The sequence below is a fragment of the Ciona intestinalis genome, chromosome 13 (genome assembly GCF_000224145.3).
Source record: "Ciona intestinalis chromosome 13, KH, whole genome shotgun sequence".
NCBI lineage: Eukaryota > Metazoa > Chordata > Ascidiacea > Phlebobranchia > Cionidae > Ciona > Ciona intestinalis.
In genome coordinates this window covers 775,156-795,549 of record NC_020178.2, presented here as the reverse complement: position 1 = coordinate 795,549, position 20,394 = coordinate 775,156, and the positions used below count along the sequence as shown (strand labels likewise).

At 33.7% G+C, this 20,394-nt stretch overlaps 3 protein-coding genes across 5 annotated transcripts in view; 2 read left to right on the top strand and 1 right to left on the bottom strand.

Moving 5' to 3' along the window:
- The window catches only part of LOC101242471, a 357,398-nt gene that overhangs the window by 131,546 nt on the left and 205,458 nt on the right, over positions 1 to 20,394 (top strand). The window lies entirely within an intron of this gene.
- LOC100186066 (replication stress response regulator SDE2-like) lies at positions 386 to 2,415 on the top strand. Its single transcript, XM_002126062.4, has 4 exons — positions 386 to 737; positions 987 to 1,100; positions 1,326 to 1,475; positions 1,875 to 2,415. Exons 1-4 carry the CDS (start codon positions 454 to 456, stop codon positions 2,266 to 2,268), a joined length of 942 nt encoding a protein of 313 aa, XP_002126098.1. The 5' UTR covers positions 386 to 453; the 3' UTR covers positions 2,269 to 2,415.
- LOC100175876 (calmodulin-regulated spectrin-associated protein 1) lies at positions 2,531 to 18,018 on the bottom strand. Of its 2 annotated transcripts, XM_026837373.1 has the most exons (30): positions 17,854 to 18,018; positions 17,458 to 17,581; positions 16,808 to 16,970; positions 15,660 to 15,825; positions 14,744 to 14,791; positions 14,300 to 14,320; positions 13,726 to 13,846; positions 12,897 to 13,124; positions 12,658 to 12,739; positions 11,873 to 12,011; positions 11,397 to 11,509; positions 10,835 to 10,953; positions 10,301 to 10,422; positions 9,866 to 10,152; positions 9,383 to 9,621; positions 8,898 to 8,989; positions 8,418 to 8,567; positions 8,008 to 8,059; positions 7,664 to 7,756; positions 6,846 to 7,361; positions 6,435 to 6,542; positions 6,122 to 6,172; positions 5,908 to 6,064; positions 5,428 to 5,575; positions 5,215 to 5,290; positions 4,758 to 4,816; positions 4,475 to 4,553; positions 4,026 to 4,144; positions 3,619 to 3,739; positions 2,531 to 3,293 (listed from the first exon to the last, which is right to left on the bottom strand). In XM_026837373.1, the coding sequence occupies exons 1-30, from the start codon at positions 17,908 to 17,910 to the stop codon at positions 3,142 to 3,144; spliced, it is 4,002 nt and encodes a 1,333-aa protein (XP_026693174.1). In that variant the 5' UTR covers positions 17,911 to 18,018; the 3' UTR covers positions 2,531 to 3,141. The 2 variants fall into 2 exon arrangements, with proteins under 2 accessions (XP_026693174.1, XP_002125968.1); XM_002125932.5 differs by lacking the exon at positions 14,300 to 14,320.

Here is a 20,394-nt window from a genome sequence, read left to right as displayed (position 1 = left end):
TACTCGACGCTTTGTTGCCCTCTAGTATGCGTAATAACGTCACTGTAGATTTTAAAACGCATTCAACTTTAGCAGCAAAAAAATCGTAAAATAATTAAAGTTTTTTTTGACATTAGCTTATAACATAGGTAAAAATGTCATTTTAAAACAAATATAATACATTTCATAGTTCCTTAGGTGTTAAAATAGTAATAGATATTGATAAAAATGACTTCCAGTTAATACATTTAATAGAAAATACATTTATTTAACTGATTAACATAGATAATTAATTAACGTACCTGCGTAATTAGCATCATTTTAAAAAGAACGATATTTTGTTTTTACCGCGCAAACAATTTTATGATATTTCTATAACATGATAATATGCTTTCTATTGTGACTGGTGCTTTCCCTTTTAATTTGTATTACAGTTCTTGCTTTAACTTGTAAACGTTAATAAAAGCTAAAGAAATGACGTCTGCGAATATTTTACTGGATCTTTCGGTGATTGGGCAAGGAATTCAGCACCTTAGTATTTGTAATGATGAGAAAATTGAAGAAAAATTGGTCAGATCCTGCGTAATAGGCGAAAATTCAAGCTTTTATTTTACCAAAAACGGTCGGGCTTTTTTACCTGGAGACTCGGTTCAAAATGGTGATTATTTGGCGGCTAAATTTCGCTTGTTGGGAGGCAAGGGCGGATTTGGGTCTATGCTAAGAGCTCTTGGGTCACAGATTGAAAAAACAACAAATAAGTGAGTATAATATATGTGGTTAGTCGCTTGCATCCTAACCAAAGTATACTGGGCTCAATGCTCGATACTAAAACACTTATCAGACATTGCTCCAACCCTGTTGTCATTAATTAGTTGTAGAACCCTGGATGTCAGGGTAATGGACCATCTCTGACCTAAATCCCGGGCCTATGTCATGCCATGCTGTAGGACTTCACTCACATAAAATAACATATGATAAACCTATATAATATTTATTATCTAATACAGTGAAGCTTGTCGTGACTTGAGTGGCCGCCGAATGAGAGATGTCAACAATGAGAAAAAGATGATTGAATATGTGAAGCAGAAGGCTGAAAAAGAGAGAGAAAAAGAAAAAAGAAAGTAAGATCATGTGCATGCTAAAAACATTCGGTGAAATGTATTGAATGAACAAATCAAAATGTAACTTTTTTATCCTTGCATGGTAACGACAGTCGTTTTACCACAAGTATTCTGTTTTATACACTTCGTGTCTACATGTTATCATGTATGTAACTTTGTGTGTAATTATGTTTGCAATAAACTGATTTTAACTGCTGTACCTAAATTACACAATCTGTATCACAGAATAGAGAAGCTGGAAAAATGTTTAGAAAAACCAAAACACTTTTTCAACGATCCAGCTTACGAGAAGAGTTTGGAACAAACAGCTGATAACGTAGAAAACGCTTTGAAAACGGGACTGGTTGCACATAAGAGGAAAGCTAAGACTGTAAAGTAAGTTTGGTGTATGTAGGTACTTGTATGTGACTCTTGTTGCCTACTTGATTTTATGTGACTCTTGTTGCCTACTTGATATTGGTGCTTTTGTTACTACAAAAATATTAATAACAGTGTACAGTGCCAGAGGAGCCGTCTCTTAACTGAAGGCTACCAGTGCCACCATTGTGGGCGTATGTGGGCTCGAGCAAGGCACTTAACAGCAGTTGATCCAACCCAGTGGCCCTATTGGTTATCTGAAACCACCCCGCCAAAAAAATTAATGAATTACTAAGAAAACACATAGGCCTATAACATACTACCCTGTAAGCAGACACAGAGTGTATGAATAGAATACCCATCTTATGTCCAAATTATCAGCCATAAAACAAAACAGTCATGAATTTATCTTGACAGGAAACCATCGAAAACCAAGAAAAGCAAGCAGTGGTTGGGGTTTGATGACATCAGTGGATCGTCATCAGATAGTGACGAAGACGACTTCGAAACAAATTGCAGGGTCAGCAAAAATAATTCCGCTGACTCAGTGGGAGGAAGCTCTACCTCCAATGAAGATAAATCCTCTCTTGAGAAAACAAGTGAAGAGCAAAATTCAGAAACAAGAAAAGCTGATGTAACAGAAGAATTAGAAAATAATAAAGATAAAATATCCTCTTTGGAAGAGAAAGAGCAAAATCCGGAGATTAGTAAAGAGGATTCACAAAAAAAAGATTCAGAGAAAACTTCAGGATCAAAAGACGCAGGAGATTCAAATGCTAAAGAAGATTCAAAGAAAGAATCTGAAACTTGATGATAAATAATATCTGGATGCTTATTGTTTTTATACTGTCTCAAAACCAGAAATCTGCTCTTGTTTTGAACATAAATAATTTATAAAGCTTTTGATAGGTTTAGACATATCTGTATGTTGAAAATAAAAATACTGTTTAAAACTGTAGCAGAAGGGGTTAAATCTTTTGCAGTCTGTAGGGTGGGCTTTTGAAGTGTCAATATCTTTCAGCTTTTCTCACATTTCTGCCGTATTTGCTACAAAACTGCTTTTAAATGCAACCTTTAAACATAAGAATGTATTAAACATCTTGTACAGTAGGTTTACAATTCAATCAGCTCAGTGTGTGGGGAATAGCAGCTTATACAATTTATATGAGATATCAGTGAATACACAGCTATAACTGGTGCACCAGAAATCATTTGATTAAAATTTGAAATAGTGAATTACACAGTTTTTCACACAGTTAAATCATTGTCGATTTTTGATCATTTCTATTAGTAACTCCATTTTCACAGTGAAAAAAAGGCTTTTTTCTGCTTATACATATTAAATGGAAAAAAAATTGACTAGTTCTTTGAAAAAAAAGTATTTTCTATATATATTTTGTTTTGTTTTTGCCCAAATTACAGTAAGTTTAATTTGTGCCTGTTATTTCTATGTTTAGAATAGAAAACAGTTAAAATAATTCCTAGTTGTGCTTAGACCTAAATAATGAATACACCTACAGCACTGTTAGAATGCCCCTTCTGTAGTATTCAGTTATAACCTCTCATTTTCTCTTGCAGTAAAAACACAATAATAGGAACACTAGTAGTAAATTCTCATGCAGTAATACATAGACCAGTAAAACTGAAAAATAACAATGAAAAACCACCGGGCTATAGTAAAAACTTATTTTTTAGATGCTTGCCAAAGTGACTGCTTGATGGTAATAGCATCTATGCTAACAGATAGTGTTTTAGAAGGTACACGAGTGAAGGAACGCCGACCAGAGTTGTATTTGAATAAAGACTCAATCATAGTTGGCGTAATATGGTGGGGACCTGGGATATAGAAAATGTTACTGTTTCATAGAAAACTTATTCTACCCTAACTTAACAGTGAGTATGAGGTGTATGAATACACCATGTGTGTCTGGTGTATAAAAAGACACCCATGTTATAACTTGACAGTGAGCATGAGGTGTATGAATACACCATGTGTGTATGGTGTATAAGAAGACACCCATGTTATAACTTGACAGTGAGCATGAGGTGTATGAATACACCATGTGTTTATGGTGTATAAGAAGACACCCATGTTATAACTTGACAGTGAGCATAAGATGTCCAAATACTCCAATAATAAAGCAGAACATTTAGTGCTCACCATTTCCAGTAATTCTGATAAGTTTTTCAGTCTCTGGATTGTAGCTATACAGTGCTCTGTACTGACATTTATTATCTCTAAATAAAACCATTAAGTGCCTTGCATCAGTCTGCTCCAAGTCCTGTAATATTAGAAGCAATGTTGTATTACGGCTGCAGTTTTAACACTAAAGCTTTCGTAATTATAATTTGGTTTAAGTTTTCTTACAGGTGAGGTTCTGTTGTAGCAAAAGCCTGGGATTCAGACTCAAGTTTTCCTATACCCCAAAACCAAGTCATACCTAGTTTTTATAGGTAGTGCTATAAAAATGTTACACACATATCAAGTGCAACCAACTGTATATATATAAACTTATTTCCCCAAAATCGTCGGTCTTTATTGAAATAGATATATTATACCAAGCATACTTGTAATATTTTATTCCGAGCGGACTCGTTCACTTTCCCTGGCAAGCAACAATGACATAGAGCGTTATGGATGAGCGCACGATTCGATTTCGAACTTAATTTCTTGAACAACTTTGGACCTATGGTTTATATGAATGAACTTATTTATCCTCGCGTTGCGGGGCAATGACAGTCGTTATAACACGGGTGTTCTGATTCATACACCTCATGCCCGCTTACGAGTTACAACATATGTAACTTTGTGGGTGACTAGTTTTTAGTAAACAAAGCATAATTGCAGTAACACATAACTGTATCCTCAGGACTCTAAAAAATGTGTACAATTGTAAAAACAAGATCAGGAAATATTAAATATTATGTGCTGACGGTGCCCATATTACCCCACAATAAAAAGACTGAAAAATATTATTAGTTATCCATCTTACCCCACAGTAATAAACACTCCATACCTGTATATTCTGAGCCACTACCAGAACCTCCCCCAGACCCAACAGACTCTGTGTCTTCTATAATATAAGTCTCAGCACCCTGTGTAATATACATATATATGTTATTATGTATATTGAATATGTTATTTTTACCATAGAATGTTGAAATTTGCGGTAAAAGCTTTACATTTCATGTCATAACATGAACAAATAAAAACTGCTCAGTTTCCAAAATAATATTGACAATTTTAAGGTGTTTGTCTGTTATATTGGTTGCAATAATCAGTGTATAATATTTACTTACAGAGCGTCCAGTGTTCTTTGCGGAGTTGAGATCAGTGTATGCGTAATTAGTTGGTGCATCTGGTATAATAATACATCATGATATGAATGAATTAATGTGATTTATTTATCCTTGTGTGGCGGGGCAAGACAGTTTTTATAACACAGGTGCTCTGTTTCATACACCTTATGCCTGTTTAAAGGGTAAATTCCATCACGGCTATAAACCCTTATGTGCAATTAGTTGTTGCATCTATTATAATAATATATTATACATCATAATATGTATTGTATACATCATATTCATATAAATGAATAAACGATTTTATTTTTTCATGTAGGAAATGACAGTCGTTGTAACACAAGTGTTCTGTTTCATACAGCCCGTGATTGCTCACGAGTTAAAATACATTACTGGTATGTACACTATGTACCTAATAAAACAGTGGTATACAAAAAACATAGAAAAAGTAACTCACCAAAATTAAGTAGGTTTTGAATTGATTCAGCTTGGTCCGAAGGTATATGATGATTGGTCTTTACTTTGTTCGTATGCTGGATTAAAGATACAAATACATAACATATTACTACTTAAATTTCATTAAAAAATATTAAAATTTGATAAAAATATCGGAACTCTGATATAATTAATAAAAAGTATTAATATTTATAATAAACAAACAAAGCATTACTTTTTTAGTAGAAGTAGACCCAATGATTCCTAATCTCTGATTGGCCGCCTCTTCTTCTTGTTTCTTTCTCATCTTGAAGTCATTTAACCTTCGATCTCGTTTCATCTTTTCATCCATTTTCTTCTGCTGGATCGCTTCTTGTTGCTCCCTGGAATAATGGGGGAAACATGCAGGTTAGGTGGACCAGCAACACAAATCAGTAAAATACCATAAATGCTAAAAAGTCTTAAAGTTCGGTGCTTATATCTAGAAAATGAAGATAAAGTAACAAAACTTTAAATAGTTTATAACAACATTCCCAAATGTTCAGAAAATTTACAAAATCTATAACAACTTTCACAAAACTATAAAAAAATACCTTCCAAAAATATAAAAACAGACACAAAACTATTGCCCAAAAGTTCTTAAATACATAACATATGTGAAGGTAATCCCTTATTTATTGTTAACAATTAAATAAACAATCACAAATTTTCTTACCTTGCCTCCCTTTTTTTGTTTTCCAACTCAGCCTCTCTCTCAATTTGCTTTTTTCTCATCTCCTCTTCTTTCTTTAGCCTGCTTAGCAGAAACTTCTCTTTTTTCTTTGCAAGTGTGTTTGCTGGACTCTTCTCCTCCAAGATGGTAAAACCAAGACCTATGATGTCACAATGATTATTATGATGTCACACACAATGAATATGACATCACAAACCTCCTTTTCTGTCGCTTTCATTAAGGGTTGTTTGAATTTCATCAGCATTTGCTAAGAATAAAAAATAACGGTTTGAGGTGTGGCATGCTATGAAACCAAGAATTAGGGCCAGAGCTTGCCCATTACCCCAACACCCAGACAAGAGTGCTACTGCATATAGCTTACCAGATGTTAAAGTCGCTTTCCAAAGGTAGGCGACAATACTTTAATGGTAATGGATGAGAGATCTTCCCTTGACAGCTCGGCCAAGGTTAGATATCTCGCGCTCACATTTGCTAGACAAATGAAACAAAGATAGAAACAAAATACTTACGACTAGCAGGGGCAGATTTAGCAGGGGTTGATTTACATGAAGAGGAAGATTCCAATCGACACGAAAATGAATCGTATGTCACCGAGATTTCGTGCGCTGGCTTTGTGACTAAGCATATATGGTAGATTATGAGTCAGCAAAGTATTTTAGGGGTAGGCGGTAGGAGTGACACTATGTGTTTATGTCCATACAAATAAGCAGAGCCAAAGTATATTGCATTCGCCACATTAATTAATGAGGTTCCTTATGTTTGACAACTAACCTATTTCAATTTCTATTCTATATAGGTAAGGTTCTACAGCAGGACAAAGGTAATTTAGATTTAGGCCAGACTTTTTTACAAACAGAAGAGCATTTACACTATGCCTAGAACAATATTGCTCTTTATAAACGTAATCTCCATTCGCAAACCTTGTAAATGCTTCTCCAGAGACCCTTCGCTATTTTCCTTATTTTCTTCTGCGCCATTGTTCGAAAACAACGACCTTCTTGTCTCCACTTGAGGGCGCTGTTGAGCTTTATTTTCGCTGCCCCCAACGGAGCGTCCTGATTGGTGCAAACCTTGTCCAATCACAGGAGAGTTAGCCTCAACGATCGTAATAACTGGGGGTTTTCCGGGGTCCGAGAAAGAACTGTTTAAAGCGTTCTGCTTGACTGGTGATGCGGAAAAATGTTTCGGCTCTTCAGAGGATGAATTAAGATGAAGAGAAGACTTTTTGATCTCGTTTAATTCCTTGTGTAATTCTTCCACTTCCCGATCGAGGTCGCTGACTCGTTGTTTCGTTCGTTCGCGCTCGACGGAGAGTTGTAGCTGGTCGAGTTTTCGCTGCACGAGGGCGACAGTGCTTCCCTCGCAGAGTGTCGACTCATCTGCTGACTCGGGGAAATTTTCGTGGATTCTCGTTAAGTGAGATTTTAATGGAAGAGCTGGAAATAATGATTGTTAATGTGATTTCCATTCTATATGGTTGAGGTCTTTGCCAAGAGTCATAGGATTAAACCACAAATTGGCTTTTCACCATAACTCAGAATACTTATCTATATAAGTATGAATGTATGTAACTTCTTTATTCTGGCATTTTCGAGCAACGACAGTCAATATAAAACAGGTGTTCTGTTTCCTACACTCTGTTCACACTTACAAGTAAACTACATTTTAAGTTTTAAAGTGTATGGCTGACAATTAAGACAACTCATAGGGGACCAAATAGATATAACTATGGAAATACCTTGTTGTTGTTGTTGTGGTTGCTCTCTATTTGTAGAAGCAGGGCTTGGACTTTTGGATGAATAATCTGAACTACTTTCCTCTTTGTTTACCCCTGTGCGACATTATAAACCTTATTGTTTTATAATAATTAACAATTAGGAATATGTATGCATTGGAATCATTTGGCAATTGTTTGTTTTTCTTATTAAAAAGCACCGACGTTTTGTTTGATGTAGAGCCAGACATACCAATATAACTTTGCCTACACATTTTTGCATGCAATAAAACGCATAAAAATATCGATTTTTTTATCTTAAAAAATGGTTAAAAGAGTTTTTTTTAAATTACTCAAACACAACTAACCTGCTGAAAGGTGTTTGGATTGGTGGCAATATTTGGCTTGTTTCAATTGACTCTAAAAAGGGAATAAAAGTTGATTAAAACAACAGAGTTCATTGAGCCTTGAACCATTGACCCCTTACTCTTTACAAAAACAACAACCATTTTAACACAAAAAATATATATAACTTCTTCAAATGGGCTTTGAACCGGTAACTCTACACTTATGAAACCAAACCAAACCCAACAATTTATACGCAAAAACAATTATTTTAACATAATAAAACACATAACGCCCTTAACTGAGGCTTGAACCAGTAACCCTGTACTTTATACAACAACAACTCTAACACAATAAAAAACCTCCTTTTCCCCTTAAGTGAGTCTTGAACCAGTTACCTCACATACATAAAACCAAACCAAATCCAACATACCAGGTTAGAAGAGACATTATCAGAACGATGATTTCTTCTTTTCATATTTTCTACTTCCATTTTCAATTGATTAAACAGTCTGAATGCTTCATTTAATTTAGTTTCAAGGGGATCCATTTGAACACTTATAGAATTACATGGTTTCTCTGTCTGTGGAGTAAAAGTCATTATTATAAATACACTTAAACATGACAGTTACTGGGAATCTTAATTATATTAAAAAAAAGTAAATATATAAGAAAAAAGTAAAACAATTATTTTTGTGTGTGTTTTACTAGTATAAAACCCATTATGACATTACTATCTACTAGCAAACCCATGACTAAAGAAAATATTTAAATGCTGTGGCAAAGTGGTTAGCGTGTTTGTCTCTAGCCCAGAGGTAATGGGTTCAAGGCTTGTCGCTGCTACCATTGCGGGTGCACTGTTCTTAGGCAAGACACTTAACGACAATTGCTGTTATGACATCATAATACTCACTTGTGATGCAACTTCAGCCAAACTTGTGTTTCGTGGTAATTTATTCTTTGATGATGTCATCATTGATGATGTCATACCAGACTCACATGATACTGTGGAGACATAATTGGACAGTAAGTATGAGGTGTATAAATTCAACATGTGTGCCTGGTGTATAAGGGGACACCCATGTTATACCTCAACAGTACGCATAAGGTGTATAAGAAGACACCCATGTTCTAACTTGACAGTGAGCATGAGGCTTATGAATACACCATGTGTGTCTGGTGTATAAGAAGACACCCATGTTATAACTCGATAGTGAGCATGAGGTGTATGGATACACCATGTGTGTCTGGTGTATAAGAAGACACCCATGTTATAACTTGACAGTGAGCATGAGGTGTATGAATACACCATGTGTGCCTGGTGTATAAGAAGACACCCATGTTATAACTTGACAGTGAGCATGAGGTGTATGAAACTCACATAATACACCAACTCACCTGATCCTTTCATATGAGAATTTGTATGATCATTTTGTGAAGTTTTCATATCATGATAGCTCTCATGTGATGGTATCACATGAGAAGGTTCACCAATCACGGGATAACCAGCTGCTCGCGCAGATTCCATCGATTGAAATGCACCACTATGTACAGTGTAACTGTTTTGAGCGAATTTGAGATTTTGTTCAGTAAGCGTGGATTTTTCTGGTGAGACTTGGCTGACATTTGCACTGAAACTAAAAATGGAAAGATAAGATTTTTTGAAAGAGAGAGAAGAAGCGAAATTTATATTTAATTGACAAACTTGATTTTTTAAATTAGTTTCCTATATGCATGCCATAAAATCTGAGATTTTTTAGGCAGTATTTTTTTAGCAAATAAAGTGCTTGAAGAAAATGTATTCAAACAGTTCAGAAAAGTTTTTAAAAGTGTAGAAAAACGTTTTACGATTCATTTTTAAAATACAAATAGAGTTCTTACTTGTTTTGAGGTTTGTATGAGTTCGTGGTCGATGAAGCGGATCCGGTGATTGTTGAGACGCTCGTTAACTCTGATGCTGAGTCATTGTAGGAATTCTGACTCAGCAGAGGACGTGCATAGAAACCACGACTCGTGGAAACTGGTGAGCGGAAATCGTTGGTGCGTACCGTCTCGATTGTGAGGTCACCGTCGTTTATTCGAGCGGAACGACCCCCTGGGGTTGGTGGGGGTTTCCCAGAGGTGAAACCTTTCCAGGATATGTCAACGTCACGGGAATCCCCAGCCCCCTAAATATGCAAATTAGGTCAAAAATATTTTTTATTTTAAAAGGAAAACATGTTTTTATTTATTAAAAAATCCTTTTTTAAAACAAAAACATATGTTTTAACAAAATAAAAAAATTGTTAAATTAACATAAAGAAACCAAATAAATACCATGCTGCTAGTAACACTCCTGTCACTCAGTAGTTGATCTATCTCACCGTCCATCTCAACTTTAGATAACAAACTTTGTTGTGTCATGCTTGGATGATTCCATTGTCTTCTTGGTTGTGTGTCTAATGGACATTGTGAGGTCATAGTAAAATTTAAAAAAATCACAAAGATATTTTTGCCTAATGTTTACATTTGTGTGTTTTTCAGTAAAATGACTTTTTTTGTCTACAATTTATAAAATTGGTCTATCTATATTTAAGATATGCAAGACTAAATAAAATTATTTTTTTATTGTAAAACGGAGAACCTTGGTACACAATATCCGGTCTATGGAGTCGTAAGGATACGTTTTTTTTCGTTGAATTTTCTCTGTTTACTATCAAATGAGATGAGAAAATATAATCAAAAGGTACCCTATCTTCTCTTACCCTATTATACTTACCATTATATAAAACACAAGTATAATTATATGAATAAATACAAGTATAACATTATATTAAATCCAGCAACTATATATATATTATATATATTTACCATTATATTGGTTCCAGGCAGAAGGAGGTGTAGCAGTAGGGAGAGATAATTCACCATTTAATATATTATGTAATGAAGATGACTTGCGTATTACACCATGGTATATGGGGGTCACAAACCTATTATAAAGTAAGTTAGATATATATACTGTACAATTAGCTGTTGGGTTCATAGGGGCCAAACCTGGGGTGGCAGGGTAGGCAGGCGTACCCAGGAATTTCCTGCACTGCATAAAATAACCTTGAATTGGTTGCACAACTTTTCACAAGTGTTTATATAAGTTAAGTTGTATTTGACCGACACTCCAGTATTTTTGACAGCTAGTTTTACAAAGTTTCAACAAAACAATAACCTTGAATTGGTTGCACCACTTTTCATGAGTGTTTATATAAGTTAAGTTGTATTTGACCAGCAATTCAGTATGTATTTTACAAGGTTTAAAGTAACAATTCTACTCATACAGATAACATGTTTTATTGCGCAACCCCTGGAAAAAAATGATGCCACTATACAGCATACACATCGTGCCAGCAACAGTTTATATACAATTGTTTAAACTAACCTTGGATTCGTGGAATGAGGTCGATCTTCTTGATGTCTCCGCGGTAACAAAGGTTTTTGTGGAATTCCCATATATGGAATATGAAGGTCAGAATCACTTTGTGATGACGTTGTCTATGACGCAGTAAAAATACTTTCAATATTAATACAATTAAATTAATGATTGAATTATTTTTTCTAGCAGGGCGATGCAACGACAGTTGTTATAACACGGGTGTTCTGTTTCATACACCTCATGCCTGCTTACAATTTACCACATATCTAACTTTGAAGTTGATTATTTATTTATTTTTTCTGTATGGGTAATATTTTAAACAACCAAATAGTGGCCATTGGGTCGGAGAAATTACCGACAAGTATCTTGCTCAAAGACACATAGTCAACAATGCAAAACGCACTAAACACTGTGCCACAGCTTAACAATCACCCTTGCTTTAAAAAATAATAATATATACATATATATATATATTGTCTTACCAGTAAGTTGGTGGTAGGGGTACAGTGTTTCCCAATTAACTTTTCTTCAGGCGGTAAAAAACTTCTTTCTGTGGCATCACTGATTAAAGAGGAAATGTTGGGAATTTTGGAAAGAATGCTGGAGTTTTGACTGGAAACACTGCAAAAATATATTGGTCAACACTAGAAAATATATTGCCTGGCAACACTGCAAAATATGGTGATTAACACTAAAAATATTTAAAAAACATTTAAATATTAATACTGAAAAAAACTTTATATAAATCCCAACACTCAAAAAAAACATAAATCGCAAGACTAGAAAAATATTTGGCAACACTGTAATGGACATTACACCAATGCAAACAGAGCAGGGCAGGTATGTGTACAACAAACACAATGTATTATATACAAGGGTATGTGTCTATTAAAGTCACCATGTACACACAATACTGAAACAAATAAAGTTACAACAAACACAAATAAATTTTAATCCAAAATCAAAATAAATTTTAATCTAGAACTAGATGTTCATTATTATTATTTGTACCTTTACAAAGCAGAACACCCAATTTTAAAATGACTATTATTGCCACCTAGGGATAAATAAGTTCAATGATTCATTCAGTATGACATTTATAGATAATTACTCCAATCCAGTGGTCCCTTTATGGGTTGTCGGCCAAACATTAAAAATACTAACAATTTAATTCCCACAAATTCACATATGTAACTTATTAATCCCTTATCTTATGGTTTGTCCTTAATAGTCAGCCATATAATGACTATATATTAAGTAAACTAACCTAGAAGTGCTTGCTGTAGAAATATGTGGTGCATCTGATTTCATAGCAATTGTCATTTTTTCAGATGTTTTTACCTCATGACCTAAAAACATAATAAATGAATTAGAAACTTTATTGTAATTTCAGTAAATAATATATATTATATATTTGATTACTCAAACACAGCCTATTTATCAAAATAAATTTATTATATGGCAGAAGAAAATGATTAAATAAGTCAAATTCAATTAGTTCTTTACCTCTTGGTGAAATTTTATCGCTTTTTGGAGCAATTTCAAGACAGTAAAACAACTGTGCAAAAAACGCGATAAAATTTGGTTGTAAGTCGTCATGGCAACTAATGAAGTCATCAGGTGTTAGAAATGGGGGGTTTCCCTGAGTTAGAACCTCGTCAAAAGCAAATTGAAGAGACATAGTTAAATTATGTAGAGCATCAGCCAACGATGTGTCTTCTTTTAGTACAATATCTGGATATAAAAAAGTTGAATGTTAAATATTGTATGTTTACATATTACATATATAGTAAATGAATGAATGAAACTTGTTTATCCTCGCAAGGCAATGATAGTCGTTATAATATTATATAGGTGTTCTGTTTCATATACGTTGTTCCCGCTTCAAGTTACTATAAATGTAACTTAGATGTAATGTATAACAATGTGGTCTATTTATGACTCAAATACAACCTAACTTATTTAAACATGTGTAAAAAGTGGTGCAACCAATTCAAGGTTTGTTGACACTTTGTAAAACTAGCTGTCTGCGATTTATAGAACATTTGGTCTGTTACTACAATACCCACGATGCTGAACCTATTAGGGGTAATGTGGATTAAATCACTTGATCGAGGACATATACACTGTCAATGGTAGTGGTATTTCTGACTAAAACTAAAGTGTCGGTCAAATACAACTTAACTTATAAAAACACCTGTGAAAAGTGTGCAACCAATTCAAGGTTATTGTTTTGTTGAAAGTTTGTAAAACCTATCCCATAAAAGTCATGTTAAAAAATGCGCAAAGTAGTATAGCACTATTACAATAGAAACACAATTAAAATATAACTTACCATTTATAGGGATATGTGTTGGGCAATAATAATGCAATACAAGTGCAATAACTGCACTGTCGCATATATCTTCTAACTTAGAAGTAACGATTGGGTACACCATGCATGGATCAGAGGGCTTCTATAGAAATAACATATATATATATATAAAATAGAAATTTAATAATAATAAAAGGTTTAGGTGCCTGATTTTTGTGTCTATTGCATAAAATGTGTATATACATATATATATATGTTTTAAAATAAAAACAGATAAAATAAATTTAATACCCAATTTACAATAAGTAATATTATTAATATACACACTCTTTATAAACAGTGGTGTGAAAAAATCAAGTTAAATTAATAGGTTTACAAACACACTAATTATTTATTACAGGCCTACCCCAAAATAATGATCAAATTTAGTTTACGCAAATTTTTTCCGCCACTTTTTACAATACATACATGCAGAGTAAAAAAAGTATTTTTTGACAAATCAGTAAATCAAGTAACATAAATTGAATACAACAACAATAACATGCAGAATATTTTCTATTTGTTTTCAATCTGACATCTAACACCAATAACTCACATGAAAAATTCTTTTAAGCCACTGGAATAATATTTTGTTAGGTAAAAAGTACAGGGTGTTGGGTGTAAATTCCACCCCATGTTTAAAGTACAGGGTGTTGGGTGTAAACTCCACCCCATGTTTAAAGTACAGGGTGTTGGGTGTAAATTCCTCTCCATGTTTAAAGTACAGGGTGTTGGGTGTAAACTCCACCCCATGTTTAAAGTACAGGGTATTGGGTGTAAACTCCACCCCATGTTTAAAGTACATGGTGTTGGGTGTAAATTCCACCCCATGTTTAAAGGGTAAAAACTGAACTCAATATTTTAGATACAATATATGACCTAACATACACAATGTATCAAATTAAAAACAACGGCAGTATCAAATATCAAATCCAGACACAGTTATGTTATTATGTATTGAAACATAACACTATATAGTGAACATATTTACACAAAATACCTTATGTGGTTCAGTGGTCTGCTCGAGATGCTGGACTTTGGTTACTACCTGTTAAACAGGATACATAATAAACAGTGACATTTATAAAACTGAATAGCTTTATATTAAATAAAAAATGAGTGTAACTTATTTATCCTTGCGTGGTGGAAAAAGACAGTCGTTATAACACAAGTGTTCTGTTTTATACAACCTATGCCTGCTTACGAGTTACCTCGTATGTAACTTTTTGGGTGATTGTTTTTTTAATTTGTACGGCTGATAATTTTGTCAATCCATTAGTGACCACTGGGTTGAAACAATTGCTGTTAAGTGTCTTGCCCAAGGACACATGCGCCCAAATTTACACCAAAATGTGTATATGCACTATTGCACTGTATTGTATATACTAGTATTATGACCTTCTAAGTAGAAGTTAATAATAGGATTAGAAAGTGTCTTATAAGAGAGACAGACAACTTAAGATGTAACTTCTAATTTAACATAAATGGATTTTAAACAAATTAGTCAGAAATTCATAAGCTTATTATATATACAATAACAGTAATAATTTATGCACAGGAAACATAAACTCAGTTAGTTTTAATACAAACATAACGGCCCATATGACACATTTGTCCACATTTTCACACAATTTGTTTAAAAACTCGAACCATCTTCTATGATTTCAGAAGTTAAATGCAAACAAGTGTGTCTTATATATAGGGTATTGGTATAAGTGCGAAACTTTTTTAAAAACAGGGAAGGCAGGGATAGTTAGAGATACAATCCTGTGAAAAAACCTTGTTTACTGATTAAATGCAGTGTACAAATTCCAGGGTTGGCCTGTCCACCCTGCCACCCCAGGTTTGGTGCCTATGACACTATGTGCTGTTATGTTTGTTTTAAAAGCAATATTTTGCACTGCGCAGCACTGTACCTTGCTTAACCACAGGACTACAGCTTCTTCAGTGTTGCCAGGTAATTCTCTTGAAGCATAAAAACTTGAGAACTTCTTTATTGACTTGACAAGAGTCTCAGTGCTTATCCACATTTTACTTGAAGCAGCAAACATCATCATATCAATGAGTTGGATGTGGGAGTTCGCAAATGAATGAATGAATGAATGTAACTTATTTATCCTTGTGTGGCGGGGCAATGACAGTCGTTATAACACGGGTGTTCTGTTTTATGCACCTCGTGTCGCAAATGAATGAATGTAACTTATTTATCCTTGTGTGGCGGGGCAACAACAGTCGTTATAACACGGGTGTTCTGTTTTATGCACCTCGTGTCGCAAATGAATGAATGTAACTTATTTATCCTTGTGTGGCGGGGCAACAACAGTAGTTATAACACGGGTGTTCTGTTTTATGCACCTCGTGTCGCAAATGAATGAATGTAACTTATTTATCCTTGTGTGGCGGGGCAACAACAGTAGTTATAACACGGGTGTTCTGTTTTATGCACCTCGTGTCGCAAATGAATGAATGTAACTTATTTATCCTTGTGTGGCGGGGCAACAACAGTAGTTATAACACGGGTGTTCTGTTTTATGCACCTCGTGTCGCAAATGAATGAATGTAACTTATTTATCCTTGTGTGGCGGGGCAACAACAGTAGTTATAACACGGGTGTTCTGTTTTATGCACCTCGTGTCGCAAATGAATGAATGTAACTTATTTATCCTTGTGTGGCGGGGCAACAACAGTCGTTATAACACGGGTGTTCTGTTTTATACACTCGTGCCTGATTACGAGTTACCAAATAGAACGACTCACAAATAGTAATAACGGTAAAATCTGCTTGCAAAATAAATTTTAAATTCAAATTTTAAATACGTAGAATACATATATAGTGTATTTATATCTTAGAAAAAAACAACACAAATTAGTATTTTTATAAGAAAGAGGAGACTTAAATTAATCAAACTAATATTTAGTAATACAGCATGATTCAAAACATAAAAGATTAAGTAGGGTCAAATTAACCACACACAAAGTTACACATGTGGTAAATCCCAAGCGAGCACACGGTGTATGAAACATAACACAAATAAATAAGTTACATTCTTTCACTTAACATACCATATTAGGCGGGTAGTTTGATAGTTGTGTTGATGTCAATACAGGGTCATCTGACTTTAGAATATAAAACTCATGTCTGCATAAAGCTTGTATGACGGCATCAAAACCATTCTGTTGTATATTGGTATCAAATATCATTCGTATACATTGTCTATATGGCCAACCTAGAAACAAAGATACAGTTTATATTCTGATGCTTTTTAAATTTTTTGATGTAGCATTAGAGGTGTCTGGGGCAACAACTTTAAAATATGGGTGACATCTTGTGTTTTATATTATACTGCTATTACCACCTTGCTGCATATGCGCAAAGCAAGGGTTCCTGGGGTGACATTAATGTTACTACATATTATAAAATAGGAATGGCATCACATGTTTTAGCACCCCAGTTTTAGGCATAAAATGGCTTTTACCCTGTTATTAGGTGTCTATACAAACAAGCAGAGCCAAAGTATATTGCATTCACCACATTAATAAATGAGGTTCCATATATTTGAACTAAGAGAGTTACTGTATTTTAACAATGTCACCCCAGATTTTATGTGTTTTTTACCAGAAAAGCCAATTACTTATACAACACACAATTTTTTCTAACTTCTATGTTTTAATTTTAAAACCAAGTAAACATATATATGTATATACAAGGCTTACCACTGATAAGAAACTCCTGTACATCTCGCATAACTTCTCCATTTTCATTGAAAATCTTTTCCACATTACATGTTGGGTGTTGTATACGAACTACCCCTAATAACCAAGCCAGTGAGCTTCGAATCTGTAAAAAGCTTTTTTAACATTTTGTAAACAGTTGATAAACATAACCAGTATGAAAAGTGAATATGAGCATAATCCAGTGTTTTTTTGCATACATTTATTTAAATAAATAACTAGTAGAATATCTACAAGGTTCAAACAATATATTTTTAAAATGTAATGCATTTTTTGATAATATTTTGCATCTAATAAAATGGTTATGTACAATAAACACATCATGCCAGTGGGAAATAGATTACTATTGTCATGTCATTAAATTTTTTCAAGTTTTACCTTCGCTTTTTCGACGTCGTAATGTGCATCAGAATCTGGAAGGTCAAACTGGCGCATTTTCTCAATTATAGTTCACTTTCCCCTTAAGTTTTAGTTTAAACTAACACAGAATCGTACACAAAAAGCACCATAATAATTTGTAGCACCTGGCAATCTAATTTTTTTTTTAATTTTAATTTTAAGTAAATTTAGAAGAGTACTGTCAAAACTCTGTACCGCGAGTTTTTTGTAGGTAAAACTGGTAATTATGAAACCATTGCACTAATTATATGTCTAAAATAGCACAAACACAGGTAAATATAGCTATATCTTCTGATAAAATGCGCATAACGCTCAAACTTATCACTAACAACAAACGCAACGTGAAAAACAAACCAAGAAAACAAATAAAATTAAATTCTTATTTCAAGCGGTTATTTAAATCCATTCGCTTGAAAATTACGGTCAGGGGAGTAAAAAACTTTCGTCTGAAGATATTCTAATTTTTGCATAATTTGGGTGGTGTTCATAATTTCTACACAGCGTACTTTACATCTCAATCCAAACAGTTTTAAATTGTTTGTATTACTGTTAAAGAAGACACAAACTTGGAATACCATCTTAATTTATAGCAGACACATTTTCATGACATTTTTACGTTGAGTTGTCTCTCTATACTCTGTAGGATTACTACTTAAAAAATCTTGACACTTTATACAGCTTAAGTTGTCTAATATCAACCGATTGACTTTTTATTCTAATATCACTAAGATATTCGTTTATAAGGCTATATACAGTGTAGACTATAGCATTGCATATACGTATTTTGCTAACGTAGTTCTACAAGTCTGTATCACCTGTCACACGACATTGTACATTAAAACAAATCTTGCATTTTAATTTTGGGCTGCGAAAATTTATTAGGACTGTAGCAATGGCAAGAGTATATAATACCTTTAAACATGCCGTATACATTTTCGGCAATGATCAAAATATTTTTTAAAGAACATTTTAAGTCTACGTTACTTTTTGATACATCGATATAAAAAATCTTACCTTCATCATAAATTATGTAATTCTTCTTTTCAATTTCGCTTTCCCTTGAAGATCTTTTATATGCAAAACAAGGAATTCTGCAGATTTTCATATCTGTTGGCGTAACTAAATCGAGAGAATACACACAAAAAAAGAAACTTTCTCTCCATGTGAGAGAACGCACAAAAAATGCGAACGCTCTCTCTATCCGAGAGAACAAAAAAAAACGCGATTCGAGAGTAGCGCGACGAGCAAAACAAACGCGAAAGCAATTTATTAAAATGCGGAAACTGAAAGCCAATAAACCGCAGTAATTGCGCGTTTTATGTATCGCAAATGCGTGTCTTGGTCCGCGCAACCACAGCTGGCAAGACAGCGGCGCGAGGCGTTCCTACACCGAAAGAAACGCGTAACATCGTTCATACAACAGTAAAAAAACGCCAGAAGCCATACGGCGAATACGCATTGATAAGCATATCGTATAGGAATATGAAGTGTCAGATAGAATATGGTTAATATAAGAGACACAATTTTAGAAACTGTATAAAGAACAAACAAGAGCCTTAAATGGACGGATAAAGTTATAAAAGTGACTTTTAGTTCAACTAACGGAGACTTTAGATAAACTACTGTAAAATAGGGTCCATTTTAGAAAGTCTAAAATAGGATGTACGAAAAATTAAATACACAAACAGATTATTTGGAAAAGTGCTTCTTCGCCACTTAGCAGAAATTGCTGTAATGCTGTACACCTGAAATAAATTGCATAATTTTCTTTTAGAAATAAGTTCTTGAGTGTGTAGGTTCTATATAACTAAAACTAATACAAATACAATAATTAACTTTCAGAAAAAATATAATCAGTATTTTCATATATAATTAAAATAAAAACAAATATTTATTTTCAGAAATACATATATATTTCAGTATATTACTTATAAAAGAACAATTATTTATTTTCAGAAACAAAAGTCAGCATGTATTTCTATATATAACTTATATAAACAACAACTTACAAATGGACCATGGATTGGGAATGGGGTCTTACTCAAAGATGCACCGAGTGAAACCTGTAGGCCATCTTAACTCATTCGTTCTCACAATTGCCAGTGTGTTCATATTTGTGTTTATGCTGTTGCTTTCGAAGGTGAGCTTCTTGGATGTTCTTCTGTAAATGTATAACATTATATATAGTTGATATAAAGTTTTATATTTTAATATATTGCTATAGTAGTACTGTGGGGTAAGATGTATACTATTACTGTTACCACATAGTACCCCATATTTTCTAATTGTTAGGATACGGTTTTATAATTCTAATAATATATTTTGTTACCAACAAATTGGGGATAAAAAAGAATTATAACATGTTCCATCTTACCCCATCCCTACTACTGTTAAATTTTGCATTTTTTCGATAGTAACCAAATATTTTTTGCAGGTGTTGTTTCCTAATTGTGAGCAAACAAAACAAATTGGAAGAATTGTGACTAAGCATGACTACAGCATAATTCGAAACAGTGACGT